This window comes from Chelonia mydas, chromosome 14 (assembly GCF_015237465.2).
Source record: "Chelonia mydas isolate rCheMyd1 chromosome 14, rCheMyd1.pri.v2, whole genome shotgun sequence".
Taxonomy (NCBI): domain Eukaryota; kingdom Metazoa; phylum Chordata; order Testudines; family Cheloniidae; genus Chelonia; species Chelonia mydas.
In genome coordinates this window covers 41,424,543-41,441,199 of record NC_051254.2, presented here as the reverse complement: position 1 = coordinate 41,441,199, position 16,657 = coordinate 41,424,543, and the positions used below count along the sequence as shown (strand labels likewise).

At 46.2% G+C, this 16,657-nt stretch overlaps 1 protein-coding gene across 1 annotated transcript in view; it reads left to right on the top strand.

The window, feature by feature from the left end:
- The window catches only part of LOC119567486 (zinc finger protein RFP), a 41,111-nt gene extending 24,454 nt beyond the window's left edge, over positions 1–16,657 (top strand). The window contains exons 3-9 of the mRNA XM_037913450.2: positions 972–1,396; positions 5,167–5,262; positions 6,199–6,429; positions 8,068–8,090; positions 11,396–11,511; positions 13,799–13,831; positions 15,793–16,657. Coding sequence (XP_037769378.1) covers positions 980–1,396; positions 5,167–5,262; positions 6,199–6,429; positions 8,068–8,090; positions 11,396–11,511; positions 13,799–13,831; positions 15,793–16,364 — 1,488 coding nt within the window. The 5' untranslated portion in view covers positions 972–979 and the 3' untranslated portion in view covers positions 16,365–16,657. The remainder of the gene's footprint in view (positions 1–971; positions 1,397–5,166; positions 5,263–6,198; positions 6,430–8,067; positions 8,091–11,395; positions 11,512–13,798; positions 13,832–15,792) is intronic.

Below are 16,657 nucleotides of genomic sequence, written 5' to 3'. Positions count from 1 at the left end.
GTCTAACTGACGGATTATAACCCAAAGAGCAGTAGGAACTTCCACTACCTTGGCAAGTGACAGTGGCTCATACTGACAGTGTTTGTCCCCCAAAGATAAGTCCACTGCTCTGGAATCTGAAAATTTGGTCTGAATCCGCAGGTTATTTTCTGAGAAATGGGTTAAAACCCCCGCACAATGAAAACTACTTGATTTCATATGTCACTGGAAGCAACATAGATTGACCAGCCCTTTTTGTCCCGTGGAATAACTTTGCCGATCATGACTTTGCAGAAGTTAGCTGGAGGCGAAGAAGGCCAGCTGTGCCTCATGCAAAGCCCTTGGCTCAAGATATCAAAATGTTTTCATGCTGCAGTTGATGAGAATCAGGCACTGACTCTGGCCGCCACTATTCCAGCCACCTGTTTTCGCTCTTCCTCTGTCACAGATCATGTGTATATACCCTGATGGCCTGTGAGAACATGGCTCAGAAGACGGTATTTAGAAATTATTGTATCAGTCGCAGAGGGCAAACATTAAGCAGAATAAAAGATGGTCACTGCCACAGTTATTGTTTTTTTTTCAGGGGGGCGTATAACTCTAGGATGTTCCCTCTCTAAAAACTGAAATACCACTGGTAGACCACAGTACTTTTTCCCAGAACCACCTGCTGCAGAGAGCTCTGCCATGAGCTAGGCTGTAGGTACCTCCGGAGTCCCACAACGCAGTGACCCAGCGATGGCGGGAAGAAATGCTGTTCTGCAGGGTGGCCGTGCTGCACCATTGCAGGGACCAACAGCGTCCGGTGCTGCCACGCCAGTCTTTCGTGGTACAGCCTCCCTTTGCCAACTGAGACCACAAGGTGTTTCCGGCCTGACAAGAGTAACATGAGACAATAAATACACAGGAAGTGCCTGTTTTGTGTGCAAGGTTTAGAATCAGCCCATTTCTGAGGACAGGAAAAGGAAACTAAATTAGTCTCTTCTCTGCAGAAGCAGCCATGGCTGCTGCGAATCCAGCAAAAATTCTTCAAGGTGAAGTGACTTGTTCAGTGTGTCTAGATTATTTTAAAGATCCAGTGACTCTAGATTGTGGGCACAATTTCTGCCAAGCCTGCATCGCTCAGTGCTGGGAGGGATTGCGTGTAAACTTCTGGTGTCCTGAGTGCAGAAGAACTTTCTCCCAGAGAAACTTCAAATCAAACAGACAGCTGAGGAATATTGTAGAAGCTTCCAGAATGCTTACAGTGAAGTCAACAAAAGAACCAGAAGTTGAGAGAGTGTGTGAAATACACAAGAGGGTTTTAGATGTCTTCTGCCAAGAGGATCAAACACCCATTTGTATGGTTTGCCATCTGTCCCGAGATCACAAAGAACACACTGTGGTTCCCATAGAGGAGGCTGCCGAGGATTACAAGGTAAGAAATCACGGGACGGTGTAAAACCTGGAATAGCCAGGAACTGCCTTTTAAATGAAAAATTTATTGCAAAAAAGAGCAGATACTGTTAGAGACCCTTAAGAACAATATTTTAGCAATGAGAACAGACTTATAACACACTGTTATTAACCACTTCTGGCCCCAAACCATTTTTAACACCAATAAGGACTCAGAAAAGTCAGTTCCGAATTGGCTCGGGGCTGAAATTTATACATCTAGCACAGAACTATTACAGTGGACATGCTGCTGACCTGGGACACATATTTTGCATGAAATTAAAACTACATCTTCTATATAGTTGCCAATTTTGGTCGGAAGTATTCATAACCTAATCTTTAATTAATCCTGGAAGGTTGGCAACCGTAATCTTGTGTGCGTGTGTTGTGAACTTGTCATGGATCAGCGCAGCCACAGAAACTGCTGGATTTTCCTCCAAAAAAGGCACATGAAGGGGGAGAGTAAAAGTCTCTGAGCTGAAACGTGGCATATGAACAAGTGCGGTTGGCTTCAATATTGTCACCTCTTTAAAAATACCAGTAACTTCTGGAAGGTCCAATTTACAGCGATTTTCAGGGACCTGGGTGTACTGACACACAAACCCTTCCAGGGCACAGTGAAAGTCATACTCACCACATAAGTCGCTGTGACTGATTCTGCTTGTCTGTTTTTCATGTTACTTTTTATTTGTTGTGTATTTTTGAGAAGAGTCACTCTCATATCTGGAGGTGAGACCTTAGAGTCTGTTATTTTTCACTGGTAATTTTTAGATAGGCCTAAATATTTCTGCTCCACAACTTTCGACAGTGTTAAAAAGTGGTTCTGGGCTGGAATGAGTTAATAAGCATGTGCTACTAATCGGCTCTCATTCCTAAACTATTGTCCTCAAGGTAATATGCTAGATGTATACATTTAATCCTCTGGGTCACTGAGGAACCGTGTGTTCCAGGTCCTATTTGGCATTTAAAAATGGTTCTGGGATGGAATGGGTTGATAACGGTGTGCTAGTCGGCAGTTCTCATTGGTAAGATATTGTCCTCAAAGTGTTTTTTGGTGTTTAAAATATGGTTCTGGGCCAAAACAGGTGTCAAGTTTCCTTCCCCACTCTGAACTCTAGGGTACAGATGTGGGGACCAGCATGAAAGATCCCCTAAGCTTATTCTTACCAGTTTAGGTTAAAAACTTTCCCAAGGTACAAACTTTGCCTTGTCCTTCAACAGTACGCTTCCACCACCAAGCGTTTTAAATAAAGAACAGGGAAAGAGACCACTTGGAGACGTCTTTCCCCAAAATATCCCCCCAAGCCCTACACCCCTTTCCTGGGGAAGGTTTGATAATAATCCTCACCAATTGGTACAGGTGAACACAGACCCAAACCCTTGGATCTTAAGAACAGTGCTCTGCGATACAACCGCATTTGCTCCAACCCCTCAGACAGAGACAAACACCTACAAGATCTCTATCAAGTGTTCTTACAACTACAATACCCACCTGCAGAAGTGAAGAAACAGATTGATAGAGCCAGAAGAGTTCCCAGAAGTCACCTACTACAGGACAGGCCCAACAAAGAAAATAACAGAACGCCACTAGCCGTCACCTTCAGCCCCCAACTAAAACCCCTCCAATGCATTATTAAGGATCTACAGCTATCCTGAAGGATGACCCAACACTCTCACAAATCTTGGGAGACAGGCCAGTCCTTGCCTACAGACAGCCCCCCAACCTGAAGCAAATACTCACCAGCAACCACATACCACACAACAGAACCACTAACCCAGGAACCTATCCTTGCAACAAAGCCCGTTGCCAACTGTGCCCACATATCTATTCAGGGGACACCATCACAGGGCCTAATAACATCAGCCACACTATCAGAGGCTCGTTCACCTGCACATGCACCAATGTGATATATGCCATCATGTGCCAGCAATGCCCCTCTGCCATGTACATTGGTCAAACTGGACAGTCTCTACATAAAAGAATAAATGGACACAAATCAGATGTCAAGAATTATAACATTCATAAGCCAGTCGGAGAACACTTCAATCTCTCTGGTCACGCGATTACAGACATGAAAGTTGCTATATTACAACAAAAAAACTTCAAATCCAGACTCCAGCGAGAAACTGTTGAATTGGAATTCATTTGCAAATTGGATACAATTAACTTAGGCTTGAATAGAGACTGGGAGTGGCTAAGTCATTATGCAGGGTAACCTATTTCCCCTTGTTTTTTCCTACCCCCCTCCCCCCAGACGTTCTTGTTAAACCCTGGATTTGTGCTGGAAATGGCCCACCTTGATTATCATACACATTGTAAGGAGAGTGATCACTTTAGATAAGCTATTACCAGCAGCAGAGTGGGGTGGGAAGAGGTATTTTTTCATGCTTTGTGTGTATATAAAAAGATCTTCTACACTTTCCACAGTATGCATCCGATGAAGTGAGCTGTAGCTCACGAAAGCTTATGCTCAAATAAATTGGTTAGTCTCTAAGGTGCCACAAGTACTCCTTTTCTTTTTGCGAATACAGACTAACACCGCTGTTACTCTGAAACCTGAAAAATCAATCAGGTTCTTAAAAGAAGAATTTTAATTAAAGAAAAGGTAAAAGAATCATCTCTGTAAAATCAGGATGATAAATACCTTACAGGGTAATCAGATTCAAAACATAGAGAATCCCTCTAGGCAAAACCTTAAGTTACAAAAAGACACAAAAACAGGAATATACATTCCCTCCAGCACAGCTTATTTTACCAGCCATTAAACAAAAGAAAATCTAACGCATTCTCTAGCTAGATTACTTACTAACTTTACAGGAGTTGTACCGCTGCATTCCTGATCTCTTCCCGGCAAAAGCATCACACAGACAGAGAGAACCCTTTGTTTCCTCCCCGTCCAGATTTGAAAGTATCTTGTCCCTTCATTGGTCATTTTGGGTCAGGTGCCAGCGAGGTTACCTTAGCTCCTTAACCCTTTACAGGTGAAAGGGTTTTGCCTCTGGCCAGGAGGGATTTTATAGCACTGTATACAGAAAGGTGGTTTCTCTTCCCTTTATATTTATGACAACAGGGTAATCACAATTCGTTATGAGTCTGTTCTCTTTACTCTCTGTAACAGTACCTGCCGGTTTTTGCAACAATTTTATTGATTAAAATGCCATTCTGGGCCTTACTGGCTCGTTCCAGCTTTTACACCATCACCATGCCTATGCGCTGGACACGCATACTGCTGTCTCTTTCTGAGTATCCAGATGCCTATTTCTGACTTAAGCCCCAGAGTGATTCAGAGACTGGAGGAAGACAGGCGTTTGGCTGCCTAGCTAGAGTGTGGGGTCTGACCTGGCAGGTGGCCTCTGAGCACACCTACCGGATCAGGCTCGCCCTTCGAACTTTTAGCCACGGGGTTAGGGTACTCACCTGATATGTAGGAAACACTAGTTCAAGTCCCTCCTCCACCTGATGAGAAGGGATTCAAACAGGGAACAGCTGACTCTCAGGTGAGTGCCCTAACCATGGACTATGGGATATTGTGATGTGGGGCTCCCTCCATCTCCTCTGTCAAAGCTATTCCACTGGGGATAAAAAGTCATTTGGACCAGAGAGAGAGAGACCAGATGCATGAGAATGACTGTCCAGCCAGCTGGTTAGAGCATTCACCCATTTTATTATGTATTTAATATTCTTGAAAATATAAAAAAATGTGGGAAAACCCTCCAAAAGCACCAAAACTAAACCACTTTTTCTTTTTTTAGGACAAAATTCAGACCTGTTTGGAGATTTTGAAGAAAGAGAGAAAAGAGATTCTGTCATTTAAATTGAACGGGGAAAGGAAAAGCCAGGAACTGCTGGTAGGTACTGAGAAGCAAATGTGCACAGGGACGTTATCAACAAAAGAGAGAGGAAGTATGGTTAAAAGATCAATATACATACAGACATGAGTTCAGTCCATTGAGGTTCAGATTCACAGCAGAGATGCTGAGCTTTGTAGTTGCAAAGAGTTCCTTTCGAATTCAGTTCATAGGTCATAGTCCAATGTCCAAATCTCATACCAGGGCATACCAGGTAACTGGGACCTCAGTCTTGCGACTCAAACTTCCCCTGATGAAGTCTCAGCAGATCTGAGATGACAGAATCAGGACCCAAGGATCTTTTATACAATTTCCTGTCTTTTGTCGAGTTGGAATTCCTCAGGGAACAAAAGTAATTCGGATGACTTTGAAGGAGGTCTGTCACCGGTACTTAGCTATCCCAATTAACATAAGGCCATTTGCTTGTTCTTCCACCATTCACAGTACATGTCAAAGAGAGATGAATACTGTGTTTACAATTAATTTACAGGATAGGATGTTCTTTTGACCTCTGAATTATCAGAATACAGCACAGACAGGGACTGTTGACTACATTGTCCACCCTACTCATACATATATAAATACACAAAAGCACAAACATTATCTCCCCACATGTCTTCTGTGGGTTATTTATTTTGCAAGATGTTTAACCCTTTCTCGCCATGCACCACAATTCTAAACACCAGTTAGGACTCTTGAAAATCTGTTGGAAAATCTTCTGTCTACTGAGCATAGAGTATGCACTCGATAAAATGTCAGACGTTAAATTTGATGGGGTTGATAGAGTGTGGGGTCTGACCTGGCAGGTGGCCTCTGATATGCATATGCAATAATATGCTTTCATGTTCATACATAAGTCTTTATAAACTATCCCACGATTTTCCCATGTTCCTGGCTTTGACCTGTGCTTTCCCTGTTTCTATCTCTTCATTTCAGAAACAGCTACAAACTGAGAAGGAGAAGCTTGTGTCTGAAGTTCAGCAACTGTACCAGTTACTGAAGGAACAAGAGCAACTCCTCCTGGCCCAGCTGGAAGAGCTGAATAAGGAAATTGAAAAGAGGAGGGCTGACTATGTTGCCAAACTATCTGAGGAAATATCTTCTTTCAGTCACCTGATCAGTGAAATGGAGCAGAAGTGCCAGCTACCAGCGAGTGAATTCCTGCAGGTGAGACAGTGTTAGAAACACCCCAGAACCTTTCACAGGGAAAGAAAGTCTCCTAACCCTTCACTTTTGGAGTATAAGAGTGAAATATACATTTTTTGTAAGGGCTTGATCAAATGCCAATTAAAGTCAATGGAAATATTCTTCTTGACTCCAGTGGTCATTGGATAGAGCCCTAAAAGAATAAAAAAAAGCTCTTCTTTTGAATTTTAGTGGGAGAACACTCCTCCAAAAATCTCAAACTCCAAACTCTGTTCTCCCTGTCTCATAATGCAAGAACAAAGGAACATTCAATAAAATTAGAAGGTGGCAAATGCAAAACTGATCCAAAGAAACATTTTCACACATCACCTAATTAGACCATGGAACTCATTGTCACAGGATGTCATTGGTACCAAGAATTTAGAAAACTCAAAAAGCGATTGGACGTTTATATGGACAATAAGAATATCCAGAGTTATAATAAATAACAAAAAAAATTAATTGATATTAAACTTCATTCTTCATTGCTTCAGCCAGTCTCTAGCTATTAGAGAGCAGCATGAGAATGTGAGGAGCAGATTTTCTTACACCTTCCTCTGAAGCATCTGATATTGTCCACTTTTGGAGACAAGATACTAACTAGATGGACCTCAGGTCTGATCCTGTTGATCATTTCCTGTGTTCCAAATGCTAACTTCAGAAGATCTAAGATGGAGCCAGGCTTTAATTATGGAAAAAGCTAAGATTCAACCTGTTCCATTTTAAGACTGATTTTGCCACTCTTAATACATACCACAAAAAAGGAAAAAGATTGGCCTCAAAATTGATACATGAGGTCTGAGGCTGGTGTGACTTTTTCTGCCAGAACTGAAGTTTAGTTAGACAAGGCGTTCGTTACTTATGGTACCCTGAAAGTGTAAGTAGTCGTTAGAATTCCAAAAGCCTTCTAATTATTTTAATGTTCAAAAAGTGCCTCTAACTAGCAAAAAAGGAAGGGAGAAATAAATCTTAGTCTACTGGACTTCTCTAGCTGATATCTAGGGTCAACTTCTCTGTTGTGACCAATATCTGCTGTGGGCAGCGTTCTTCACTTCCCAGATCTCCTGCATTGAACCTGGCGTGTAGGGCAGTGATTGGCCCGCTGTTACTCTGTACCCAATCCCCATTGTTCTCACCCAGCCCCAACTTCCTGTGGAGGTCAAGAAGTCCACAGGATGGGCCTTGCGAATGTTTGTGAGGCAGTGGGGAGAAAGTTTAAAGCATTGAAGCAGCACAGCCTCGGGGCATCCCTCCCTCTGGACCCACTGGAGTCTCCAGGAGTGGATCTTCCCCAAACCTGTGTGTTAGGAAGATCCTTGTTCAACACATGGTAAGACTGAGCCCTCTGATTCCATGTGCCAGCTGGTTATCCAAAAGTCACTCTATGAAGAGGTAGTGTGCCTCCATAGACAAACTTCCTGGGCCCAGATCCTGCAGTCAGAGCACTTATCCAAAAGAGCAAAGGCAACATGTTTGATAATTTTGTTTTTATTAATAAAGAACAAATAATTTCACTTTGAAACTCAAAACTGTGAAGATAAAGTGAATCCCCTCCAGAGCAGAAGGGATCCCCAGTATATGATCAATGAGACTGAATTTCCTTTTATCTTTCTCCTCTAGGACATCAAAGGCACCTTGAGCAGGTAGGTGGCTCCTTCTCACTCTCCCTTTCACTTCCCAGGGCAGAGAAGTGATTTTGGACATGAGACGTTGCTCCCCATGATTCAGCAGTGAAGACTGTGGGGGTGGTTCCCAGTCTCCCTCTGTTAAATCTAATCTTGGGGCTCTTGTCATGTTGGACTAGACTCCAGAATAGAGCAGCCTGAGAAAAGAGTGATTTACCTACAGATAGGGTTATTTGTATTGCGTCTGGTGGAATGGAGACCTCCGGAGATTGGGGATGGAGAATGAGTTTTTCATTTCTAGCTCATACACTCCATCTCCACCTCGGTTGGTAGGGATGGAAAGTCAGGGCCATCTGATGACTATTCAATGAGCTGTTTATTAATTGTTTCTTATTATGCAGTCAGCTCTATCAGTGTGCTTGGCGTAGCAACAGATATGCTAGCAGAGACATTCCCTGCCCTAGGGACTTTATAATGTGCTCTTATCAGTAGCACTATGGCAGGGCCTAGAGGCTCAAGACAAAATCAGGGCCCAGCAGGCTGGGTGCTGCACAGACACACACAGAGACAGTCCCTGCCCCAAGGAGTTTACATTCTAAATAGACACGAGAACAAGGGCGGAGGGAGGAAGGATTACAATACATTTAAGGGGACATTCAATAAGGACAAAGTACTGCACTTCAGAAGGAAAAATCAAATGTACAACTACAAAATGGGGAATAACTGGGCTGGCAGCAGTACTGCGGAAAATGCACAGAGGGTGGCTGGAGACTTTCTCACTGCAGCCAATTTTTGTTGCCAGTTTCCTGGCTTTCTACTAGCCCAGCCCACAACTGCTCAGCTGAGCTTCATCTTCCAATCAGGGGTTGCTTCTCTGGCCTAAACCGCTCATGTGTGGCCTGTCTCACTAATCTCCTCTTTCTCAGCTTCCTTCATCCTTTTTGGGGGCTGATGTGGGGTGAACATCCCATCACAGATGTATTAACGAGACTGTCATATGGCATATTAACAGGAGTGACCCAGGTGGACGTTGTTCCACCCTTCTTGCCACTGTGAGGCCTCAGCTGGAATACCATGTCCTGTTTTGGCCATCGCACTTTCAGAAAGATGGGGGAAAATTGGAGAGATTTCAGACGAGAGCAACAAACATGATCAGAGGTTTAGAATGGACGAGCTGTGAGGAAAGGTTGAAATAAATGGGTATGTTTAGTCTAGAGAAGAGAAGACTCAGGGAGGGCCTGATAACAGTCTTCAAATATGTCTGAGGCTGTTCTACAGAGAGCGGTGATCAGTTGTGCTTCAAGTCCAGTGCAGGTAGAACAAGAAGTAATTGGTTTAATTTGCAACAAGGGAGATTTACATTAGTGTGACGCGGTTGCCGGGGTGCAACATGGACTGTGGGAACGCTGAGCCCTCCAAATCCCCGACCTGGGTTGCCTCTCGCACCTTGATGTTTATGTCAACCTACAAACCTGACAGGCCCTGCGCTGACACAGACACCCAAGGGCAGCGACATGCCCAGCTGTGTTACACGACTCACCTCCCAGCCATTGATGAAGCAGCAATAGACAGGCGCCAGCCAGTTCCCCCCAGCTCCAGCCCTGCCCCCCAGAACTGCACCGACTCACACTGCTCAAGGCTCCGTTGGACAGTGCAAGGTCATTAAGTCGTTTGCCACTTGCTCAGGGTGGAGTGGACACACACTAGCCTTTGTAAGCTGAGAACCCCTGTGCTAGTGGACTGACCATTTTATGTATCCAAAGAACGAAATAAGAACATAAATTATCTTTGAAATGGGTTAGTGGGTCTCACTCCAGGTCCTGGTACGATGGGTATCGACATCACCACAAGGATTGTCACTAATTATCTCCCTTAAATGGTCTACAGGATATGTCAGGGGATCCTGCTTCCCACACTCACAATACAAGAACAAGGGGACGTTCAGTGCAGCTGAAAGGCAACTAGTGTAAAGCTGAGAAAGGGAAATACTTTTTTTTACACGATTCATAATTAACCCATGGAACTCATTGCCACATGGTATTACTGAGTTTCATAGATGCATAAAGTTGAAGGCCAGAAAGGACCGTAAGATCGTCACATTTGACCTCCTGTATATCACAGCACAGGCTTTGACTTTCTCTTTCTCCTGGGGGTGTTCGACCCCTGCTTGGCCCCGGACCCTGCCCCCACTCCACCGCTTCCCCACAAGGCCCTGCCCTGCCTTTTCCTGCCATGCCCAGCCTCTTCCCGCCTTTGCTCGACCCCTCTCCCCCCCAGGGCCTTCTTTCCGTTACTAAACAGCTGATCCCCGGTGGGCGGGAGGTCCTGGGAGGCAGGGGGAAGAGCTGATCGGCAGGGCCCGCTAACAGGCAGGAGGCATTGGCGGGAAGTGGGGGAAAGCTGATCTGTGGGGCTGCTGGTGGGGCTGACCACCCACGATTTTTTTTCCGTGGGTGCTCCAGCCCCGGAGCACACACAGAGTCGGTGCCTATGTATCACAGGTGCTTAAATTTCACCCAGTTATTCCTGTATTCAGCCCAATAACTTGTATTTGACTAAATCCTAACGTGCGTTGACTAAAGCACCGTCCAGAAAGCCATTCAGTCTAGATTTAAAGACATCAAGAGACAGTAAAGCTTGAAGCTCCCTAGAAGTGGGGGCCTACCAGTGCCCAAACCATGGCCCCACCCTTGCTCTGCCTCTTCCCCTGAAATCCCACCCCCTGCTCGCTCCTCTCCACCCCCTCCCCCCATCACTTGCCTTTAAGGCAGGTTAAAAGTGAGAGAGCATCAAGAGATGGAGAATCCTCCACTTCCCTTGGCAGTTTCTTCCAATGTTTAATTCACCCACACTCTTAAAAAGTCTGTCTTATTTCCCATTTGAATTTCTCTGGCTTCAGCTTCCAGCAATTGGTCCTTGTTGTGCCTTTGTTTGCTAAACTGAGGAGCCCTTTAGTACCAAGTATTTTCTCCCCGTGACGTTGTTTATGCCCCATACTCAAGTGCCAGGGTGCTCTCAGTGCAAGGCATTTTTACCCCAGCCCTCAAATAATTTTTGAGGGTCTTCTCTGCACCATCTCCTTTTTCAATGTCCAATTTAAAATGGGGACACCAGACCTGGATGCAGTTTTCCAATGTCGGTCTCACCAAAATGAAGGGGAAGCTTGTAGTGTCAAAGCTGGTAGTGGACCTATTCCTGGGGCCAGAGAGAATTTAATCCTCCAGGGTCTGCTGAGCTACAACCATTCACTAGAATAAAATACATTTTAGTAAAACACAAATATGAACGGACTCCACAAGGAGTAACACTGGGTTGTTCTTCAGATTTGAGAGGGAGAAGTTTCAGAACCCAGTGGCCTTTTCTTCGGAACTGAAATGGAGAATCTGGGAATCTTCTCAAAGAAATGCGTCTCTGGAGACCATAATGAAGAAATTCAAAGATAATAAACAGTCACCTGGGGAATTTTCTCACATATATTACACTGATAATTGACAGAGCTGGGGACATGTCTGAGGAAAAATAATTGTGGACGGAGATAGTCAACTTATCATTCGGAACCTATGAATTCCCTCCTCAGCTCTCAATGCGGCACATACACACTGGGTTAGGGTCCTAAATTTGAACTCCCTGGGGATTTTCCTTTCCTTGCAGCTATGAACGTTAACCTGAGCTTGAGCTTTCTGCTGAATTAACTGTTTTTGAAGTATGTTTGTTTCAATCTTTTGTCTGCAAGTCCTCCTGTGTCATCAGAGTCCCTCTCTTGCTTTAGAGCAGGGGTGAGGAAACTTTTTTCTATCACAGGCCATTGACCCACAGAAAAAAATCAATCGTGGGCCACTCACCCGCAGGGGGACAGAGAGGGTGCATGGAGGCTCAAGACCACGCGCAAAACCTGGGGGGTGTTGCAGCACCCTCTCCACTCCTAGTTCCTGCAGCTCTTCACAGGGGCTCGGGGCTTCCCCCCCAACCCGCGGCAGGGCGAGTCTGCACTTGCGGCTCCATCCCTGCGGCGGGGGAGGGAAGTGGTGCTGCGGGACAGATGAAATTTAGCAACAGGCTGGATCTGGACTGCAGGCCGTAGGTTCCACACCCCCGCTTTAGATATTCTCCACCTTTTATCCCCCTGAGCTGGAGATAATGAGACCATCAGGTCTGTCAGGAAGGATGAGCCAGGTTTACTAAGTACGAATGGTACAGGGGCAGATTTAATGTTGATTGAATGCTAATCAGTGAGAAAGTTTCTGTGTATTGGTCTGTGTGTGAATTATGTGTTGGTTTCTGAGGGTTTGTCTACACAGCAATTAAACACCTGTGGCTGGCCGTGGCTGCTGACTCAGGCTCACGAGGTTTGGGCTGGGGCTGGAGCCTGGGCTCTGCGACCCTCTGCCGTCACAGGGTCCCGGAGCCCAGGCTTCTGCCGAAGCCCGAGCATCTATACCACAATTAAACAGCCCCATTCCCCGAGCTCTGCAAGCCCAAGTTGGCTGTGTGACCTCACAGATCATTTTTGCAACCAAGGTCCTATAGTGGCACCAAATCTTTTACAAAGTAAGGTCAAGTAAGTCATGAAAAGGTTATGATTTGCTGGTTATGATTATGCTATCTGTATGCATGTATCTTTTCAAACTTGTGCTATGCTTCTGGGTGACAACTCAGACAGTTTGGCATCAGCACTGCCTAGCCTGCTAGATGGCCCATTAAGGACCATCAGCTATCAAGTGACCCATTGAGAGAAGGCAGATACACCTTATGACCTTTTTTTCCTTTTACTGCTGCATCCCCATAAGGAGTGGCACTGGTGGTGATACTGGGAAACGGGAGTGTCTGAGGGAATTGCTTGTATGACTTCTGGTTAGCCAGTAGGGTGAGACCGAAGTCCTCTCTGGTTGGTTGGTTTGGTGTGCCGTCCTACCCTTGGGCTGTGACTGCCCTTCTCTAAGCAATTTGTCCTGAATTGATACTCTCAGTAGTGTCTTGCCAGAGGCCGCTTTGTTACAGGCTGTCATGGGCCAGCCACAGGTGTTTAAGTTTATGGAGGAGATGGTATGATGGGATAACATGGCTTTGGTAATTAAATATTCATGGTAAATAGGCCCAATGGCCTGTGATGGGTTTTAGATGGGGTAAGATCCAAGTTACCCGGGAAAGAATTTTCTGTAGTATCTGGCTGATGAATCTTGCCCATATGCTCAGGGTTTAGCTGATCGCCATATTTGGGGTCGGGAAGGAATTTTCCTCCAGGGCAGATTGGAAGGCCCTGGAGGTTTTTCGCCTTCCTCTGTAGCATGGGGCACGGGTCACTTGCTGGAGGATTCTCTGCTCCTTGAGGTCTTTAAACTACAATTTGAGGACTTCAATAGCACAGATATAGGTGTGAGGTTTTTTTGTAGGAGTGGTGGGTGAAATTCTGTGGCCTGCGTTGTGCAGGAGGTCAGACTAGATGATCATAATGGTCCCTTCTGACCTAAATATCTATGAATCTATGAATCTCTGAGTATGTCATGTAATCTTAGGTAATGTGCTTAGTTTTTAATGTTTGTGGTTATTTTTTAGTGATATGTGTAATGGTTTGTATTGGTCTGAATTGCACTTAACCTCCTTAACTAGAACTTCATAAAGTTTGTTTTCTTTTCATTTGGCTTTTGTGTTAGAACATTAACAATGTGAATATATTTATAAACACGACAACCTGACATTTTGTCTTTTTCATCCTTTTCTTCCTCTAGACTCACTGTCGTCTAGACAGCAGTTGGACAAAGGTAAATTTCTCGTATAAAAGCGGGAGTGAAAACTTTCATATGAATTATGGTGGCTCATTGGCAGCGCCATATTTCAAGTTTTGTTTCAATTTTGCATTTGACAGGAGCCGAACACCATATTACTGGTGGCTACCCAGATCTTTCCTAAAAACAGAAAAGTAGATTCTTTTCTCTATTATAATTTAGAATTTTTAACTAGTGGTTGGGTTAACTAGCTGGGGCTGGGGTGCGGGCGAGGGGGCGAGCAGTGTATCTCCATAGAGATCTAAGAGTTTAAAAATGAGCCTTTTGGAAAATCAGAGAGGAACATCTCCCCTCATTTTCAGAACTCTTTATGCACATACATCACATCCCCTGGCCACATGATTATTATTAGCAAATGCACAAGTGGTAGAATGAAGAATAGGAAAATTCAACATACAAAAATATACATTTCTGTTTTATCTCTCTACTTTATAAGTGAAAAGAAAAAAATGCTAAAAATGTCAAAAGGGGTTAGGTAGACATCACATATTAGCTGGGTGCATAGACAGGATGCATCACACTATGGCTGCTCTCTGCTTTGCAGCCCTGAGGCCCCTGTAACTAGGGGCCAGGTAGACTAAAGGAAGGACAAAGCTTAAAACCACCTCCCTCTAACCCCCCTTGTCTTTCCCCCAAGCACAAGGATGGAATAACTGAGACTCAGGCCTTGTCTACACTACGAAATTAGGTCGAATTTATAGAAGTTGGTTTTGTAGAAAGCGTTTTTATACAGTCAATTGTGTGTGTCCCCACACAAATGCTCTACGTGCATGTAGTCGGAGGAGTGTGTCCACAGTTCCGAGGCAAGTGTCGACTTCCGGAGCGTTGCATTGTGGGTAGCTATCCCACAGTTCCTGCAGTCTCCGCCGCCCATTTGAATTCTGGCTGTCGGGGAAAACGGTGTGCTGTGTGCTCTCCCCAAGCTCGTCCTCCTCCTCATCTTCCCCATCTGCAAAGTCCTCAGCCTTGGCGGAGAGTATCCCATCCTCGGAGTCCACGGACAGGGTGGGGTAGTGGTGGCGGCCCCCCCTAGCATTGCATGCAGCTCAGCGTAGAAGCGGCATGTCTGGGGCTCTGTCCCGGAGCCTCCGTTTGATTCTTTGGTTTTCTGGTATGCTTGTCTGAGCTCCTGAAGTTTCACGCGGCACTGTGTTGCGTCCCTGATGTAGCCTCTGTCCCTCATGGCCTCTGAGATTTTTTGAAAGGTTTTGGCATTTCATCTTTTGGAACGTAGTTCTGATAGCACGGATTCCTCTCCCCATACAGCGATCAGATCCAGTACCTACCATTTGGTCCATGCTGGAGCTCTTTTTCGATTCTGGGACTGCATGATCACCTGTGCTGATGGGCTCACCTGGCCAAACAGGAAATGAGATTCAATAGTTTTTCCTGTACACCTGGCCAGTGCATCTGAGTTCAGAGTGCTGTCCAGAGCGGTCACAATGGTGCACAGTGGGATAGCTTCCAGAGGCCAATACCTTCGAATTGCGTCCACACTAACCCTAATTCAAAACGGTGATGTAGATATCAGTGCTAATCCCCTCGTTGGGTAGGAGTACAGAAATCGGTTTTAAGAGCCCTTTATGTTGAAAAAATGGCTTCGTTGTGTGGACGGGTGCAGGGTTAATTCGGATTTAATGCTGCTAAATCCGACATTATCTCGTAGTGTAGACCAGGCCTCAGACTCTGCGTTTGGGGGCCTGGCTCAGCTTAGCATATCCCTTCACTCTGTCACTGAACTGGCTCTGTCAGGGGTGTGAATCCCCCCTGCACATGGCTGAGATCTCAGCGCTGCTCCCCATGCAGAGCTGGGTAAATCCTGAAGGGGGGAGATTCTCTGACTCACTCCCCAGCTGGGGCAGGTTCTGTGACTGACACGATCAGGCCCTGCCCCAGGGCTGAGCTCTGCCCCTCACGCTCTGATTCTCTCTCTGCAGCGAAGGTGACTCTGGATCCAGACACGGCCCATCGCCACCTCATCCTGTCTGAGGGTCGGAGATGTGTGAGATGGGGCATACGGCAGGCTCTGCCCAACAACCCTGAGAGATTTGACTATGAGCCCTGTGTGCTGGGCTGTGAGGGATTCACCTCGGGCCGACACTACTGGGAGGTGGAGGTGGAGGTGGAGATGGGGGGCAGGGGAGTCTGGGCTGTGGGGGTGGCCAGAGAGTGTGTGGGCAGGAAGGGACGGATCAGCTTTACCCCTGAGCAGGGGATCTGGGCTCTGCAGGGCAGAGGAGATCAGTACCGGCCTCTCACGTCCCCTGATGATCTCACCCCCTTGTCCCCGAGCCAGGCACCCCGCAGGATCCGGGTTTATCTGGACTATGAAGAGGGGCGGGTGGTGTTTTTCGATGCTGGTCGCGGGGACCCGATTGTCACTTTCCCGCCGGCCGCTTTCGCCGGGGACAGAATCCGCCCGTTCTTCTGTGCGGGATTCAAGGGAAGATCTTCTTCTTTACTGAACCGTTCCCTGCGCCGACGCTGCCAACTCACACTGTGTCCCTGAGCTTCCCTCTCTGCCCCCCCGAAACAGGCTCCTCTAGCCCCCTCCCTCCTGATCTCTAGGACCTGGAGGACTCAGCCAGCCAGTCTCCCCCCGCACAGACAGGGCTGAAGGGGGGCGGGGGGGTGACGCTCTTCCCGTAGCTCTATGGCTGTGGAGGTCTGTGAGAGTCTCTCTAGGCTGGGTCTCTATGCTCCTAGGAGTCCAACTCAGTGTGGAGTAGGGGGGGAGGGGGGAGTCCCACCAAGGAAGGAGGGACCCCCCCTGTGGAAGGGACCCAGCCGAGGGCCAGGGAG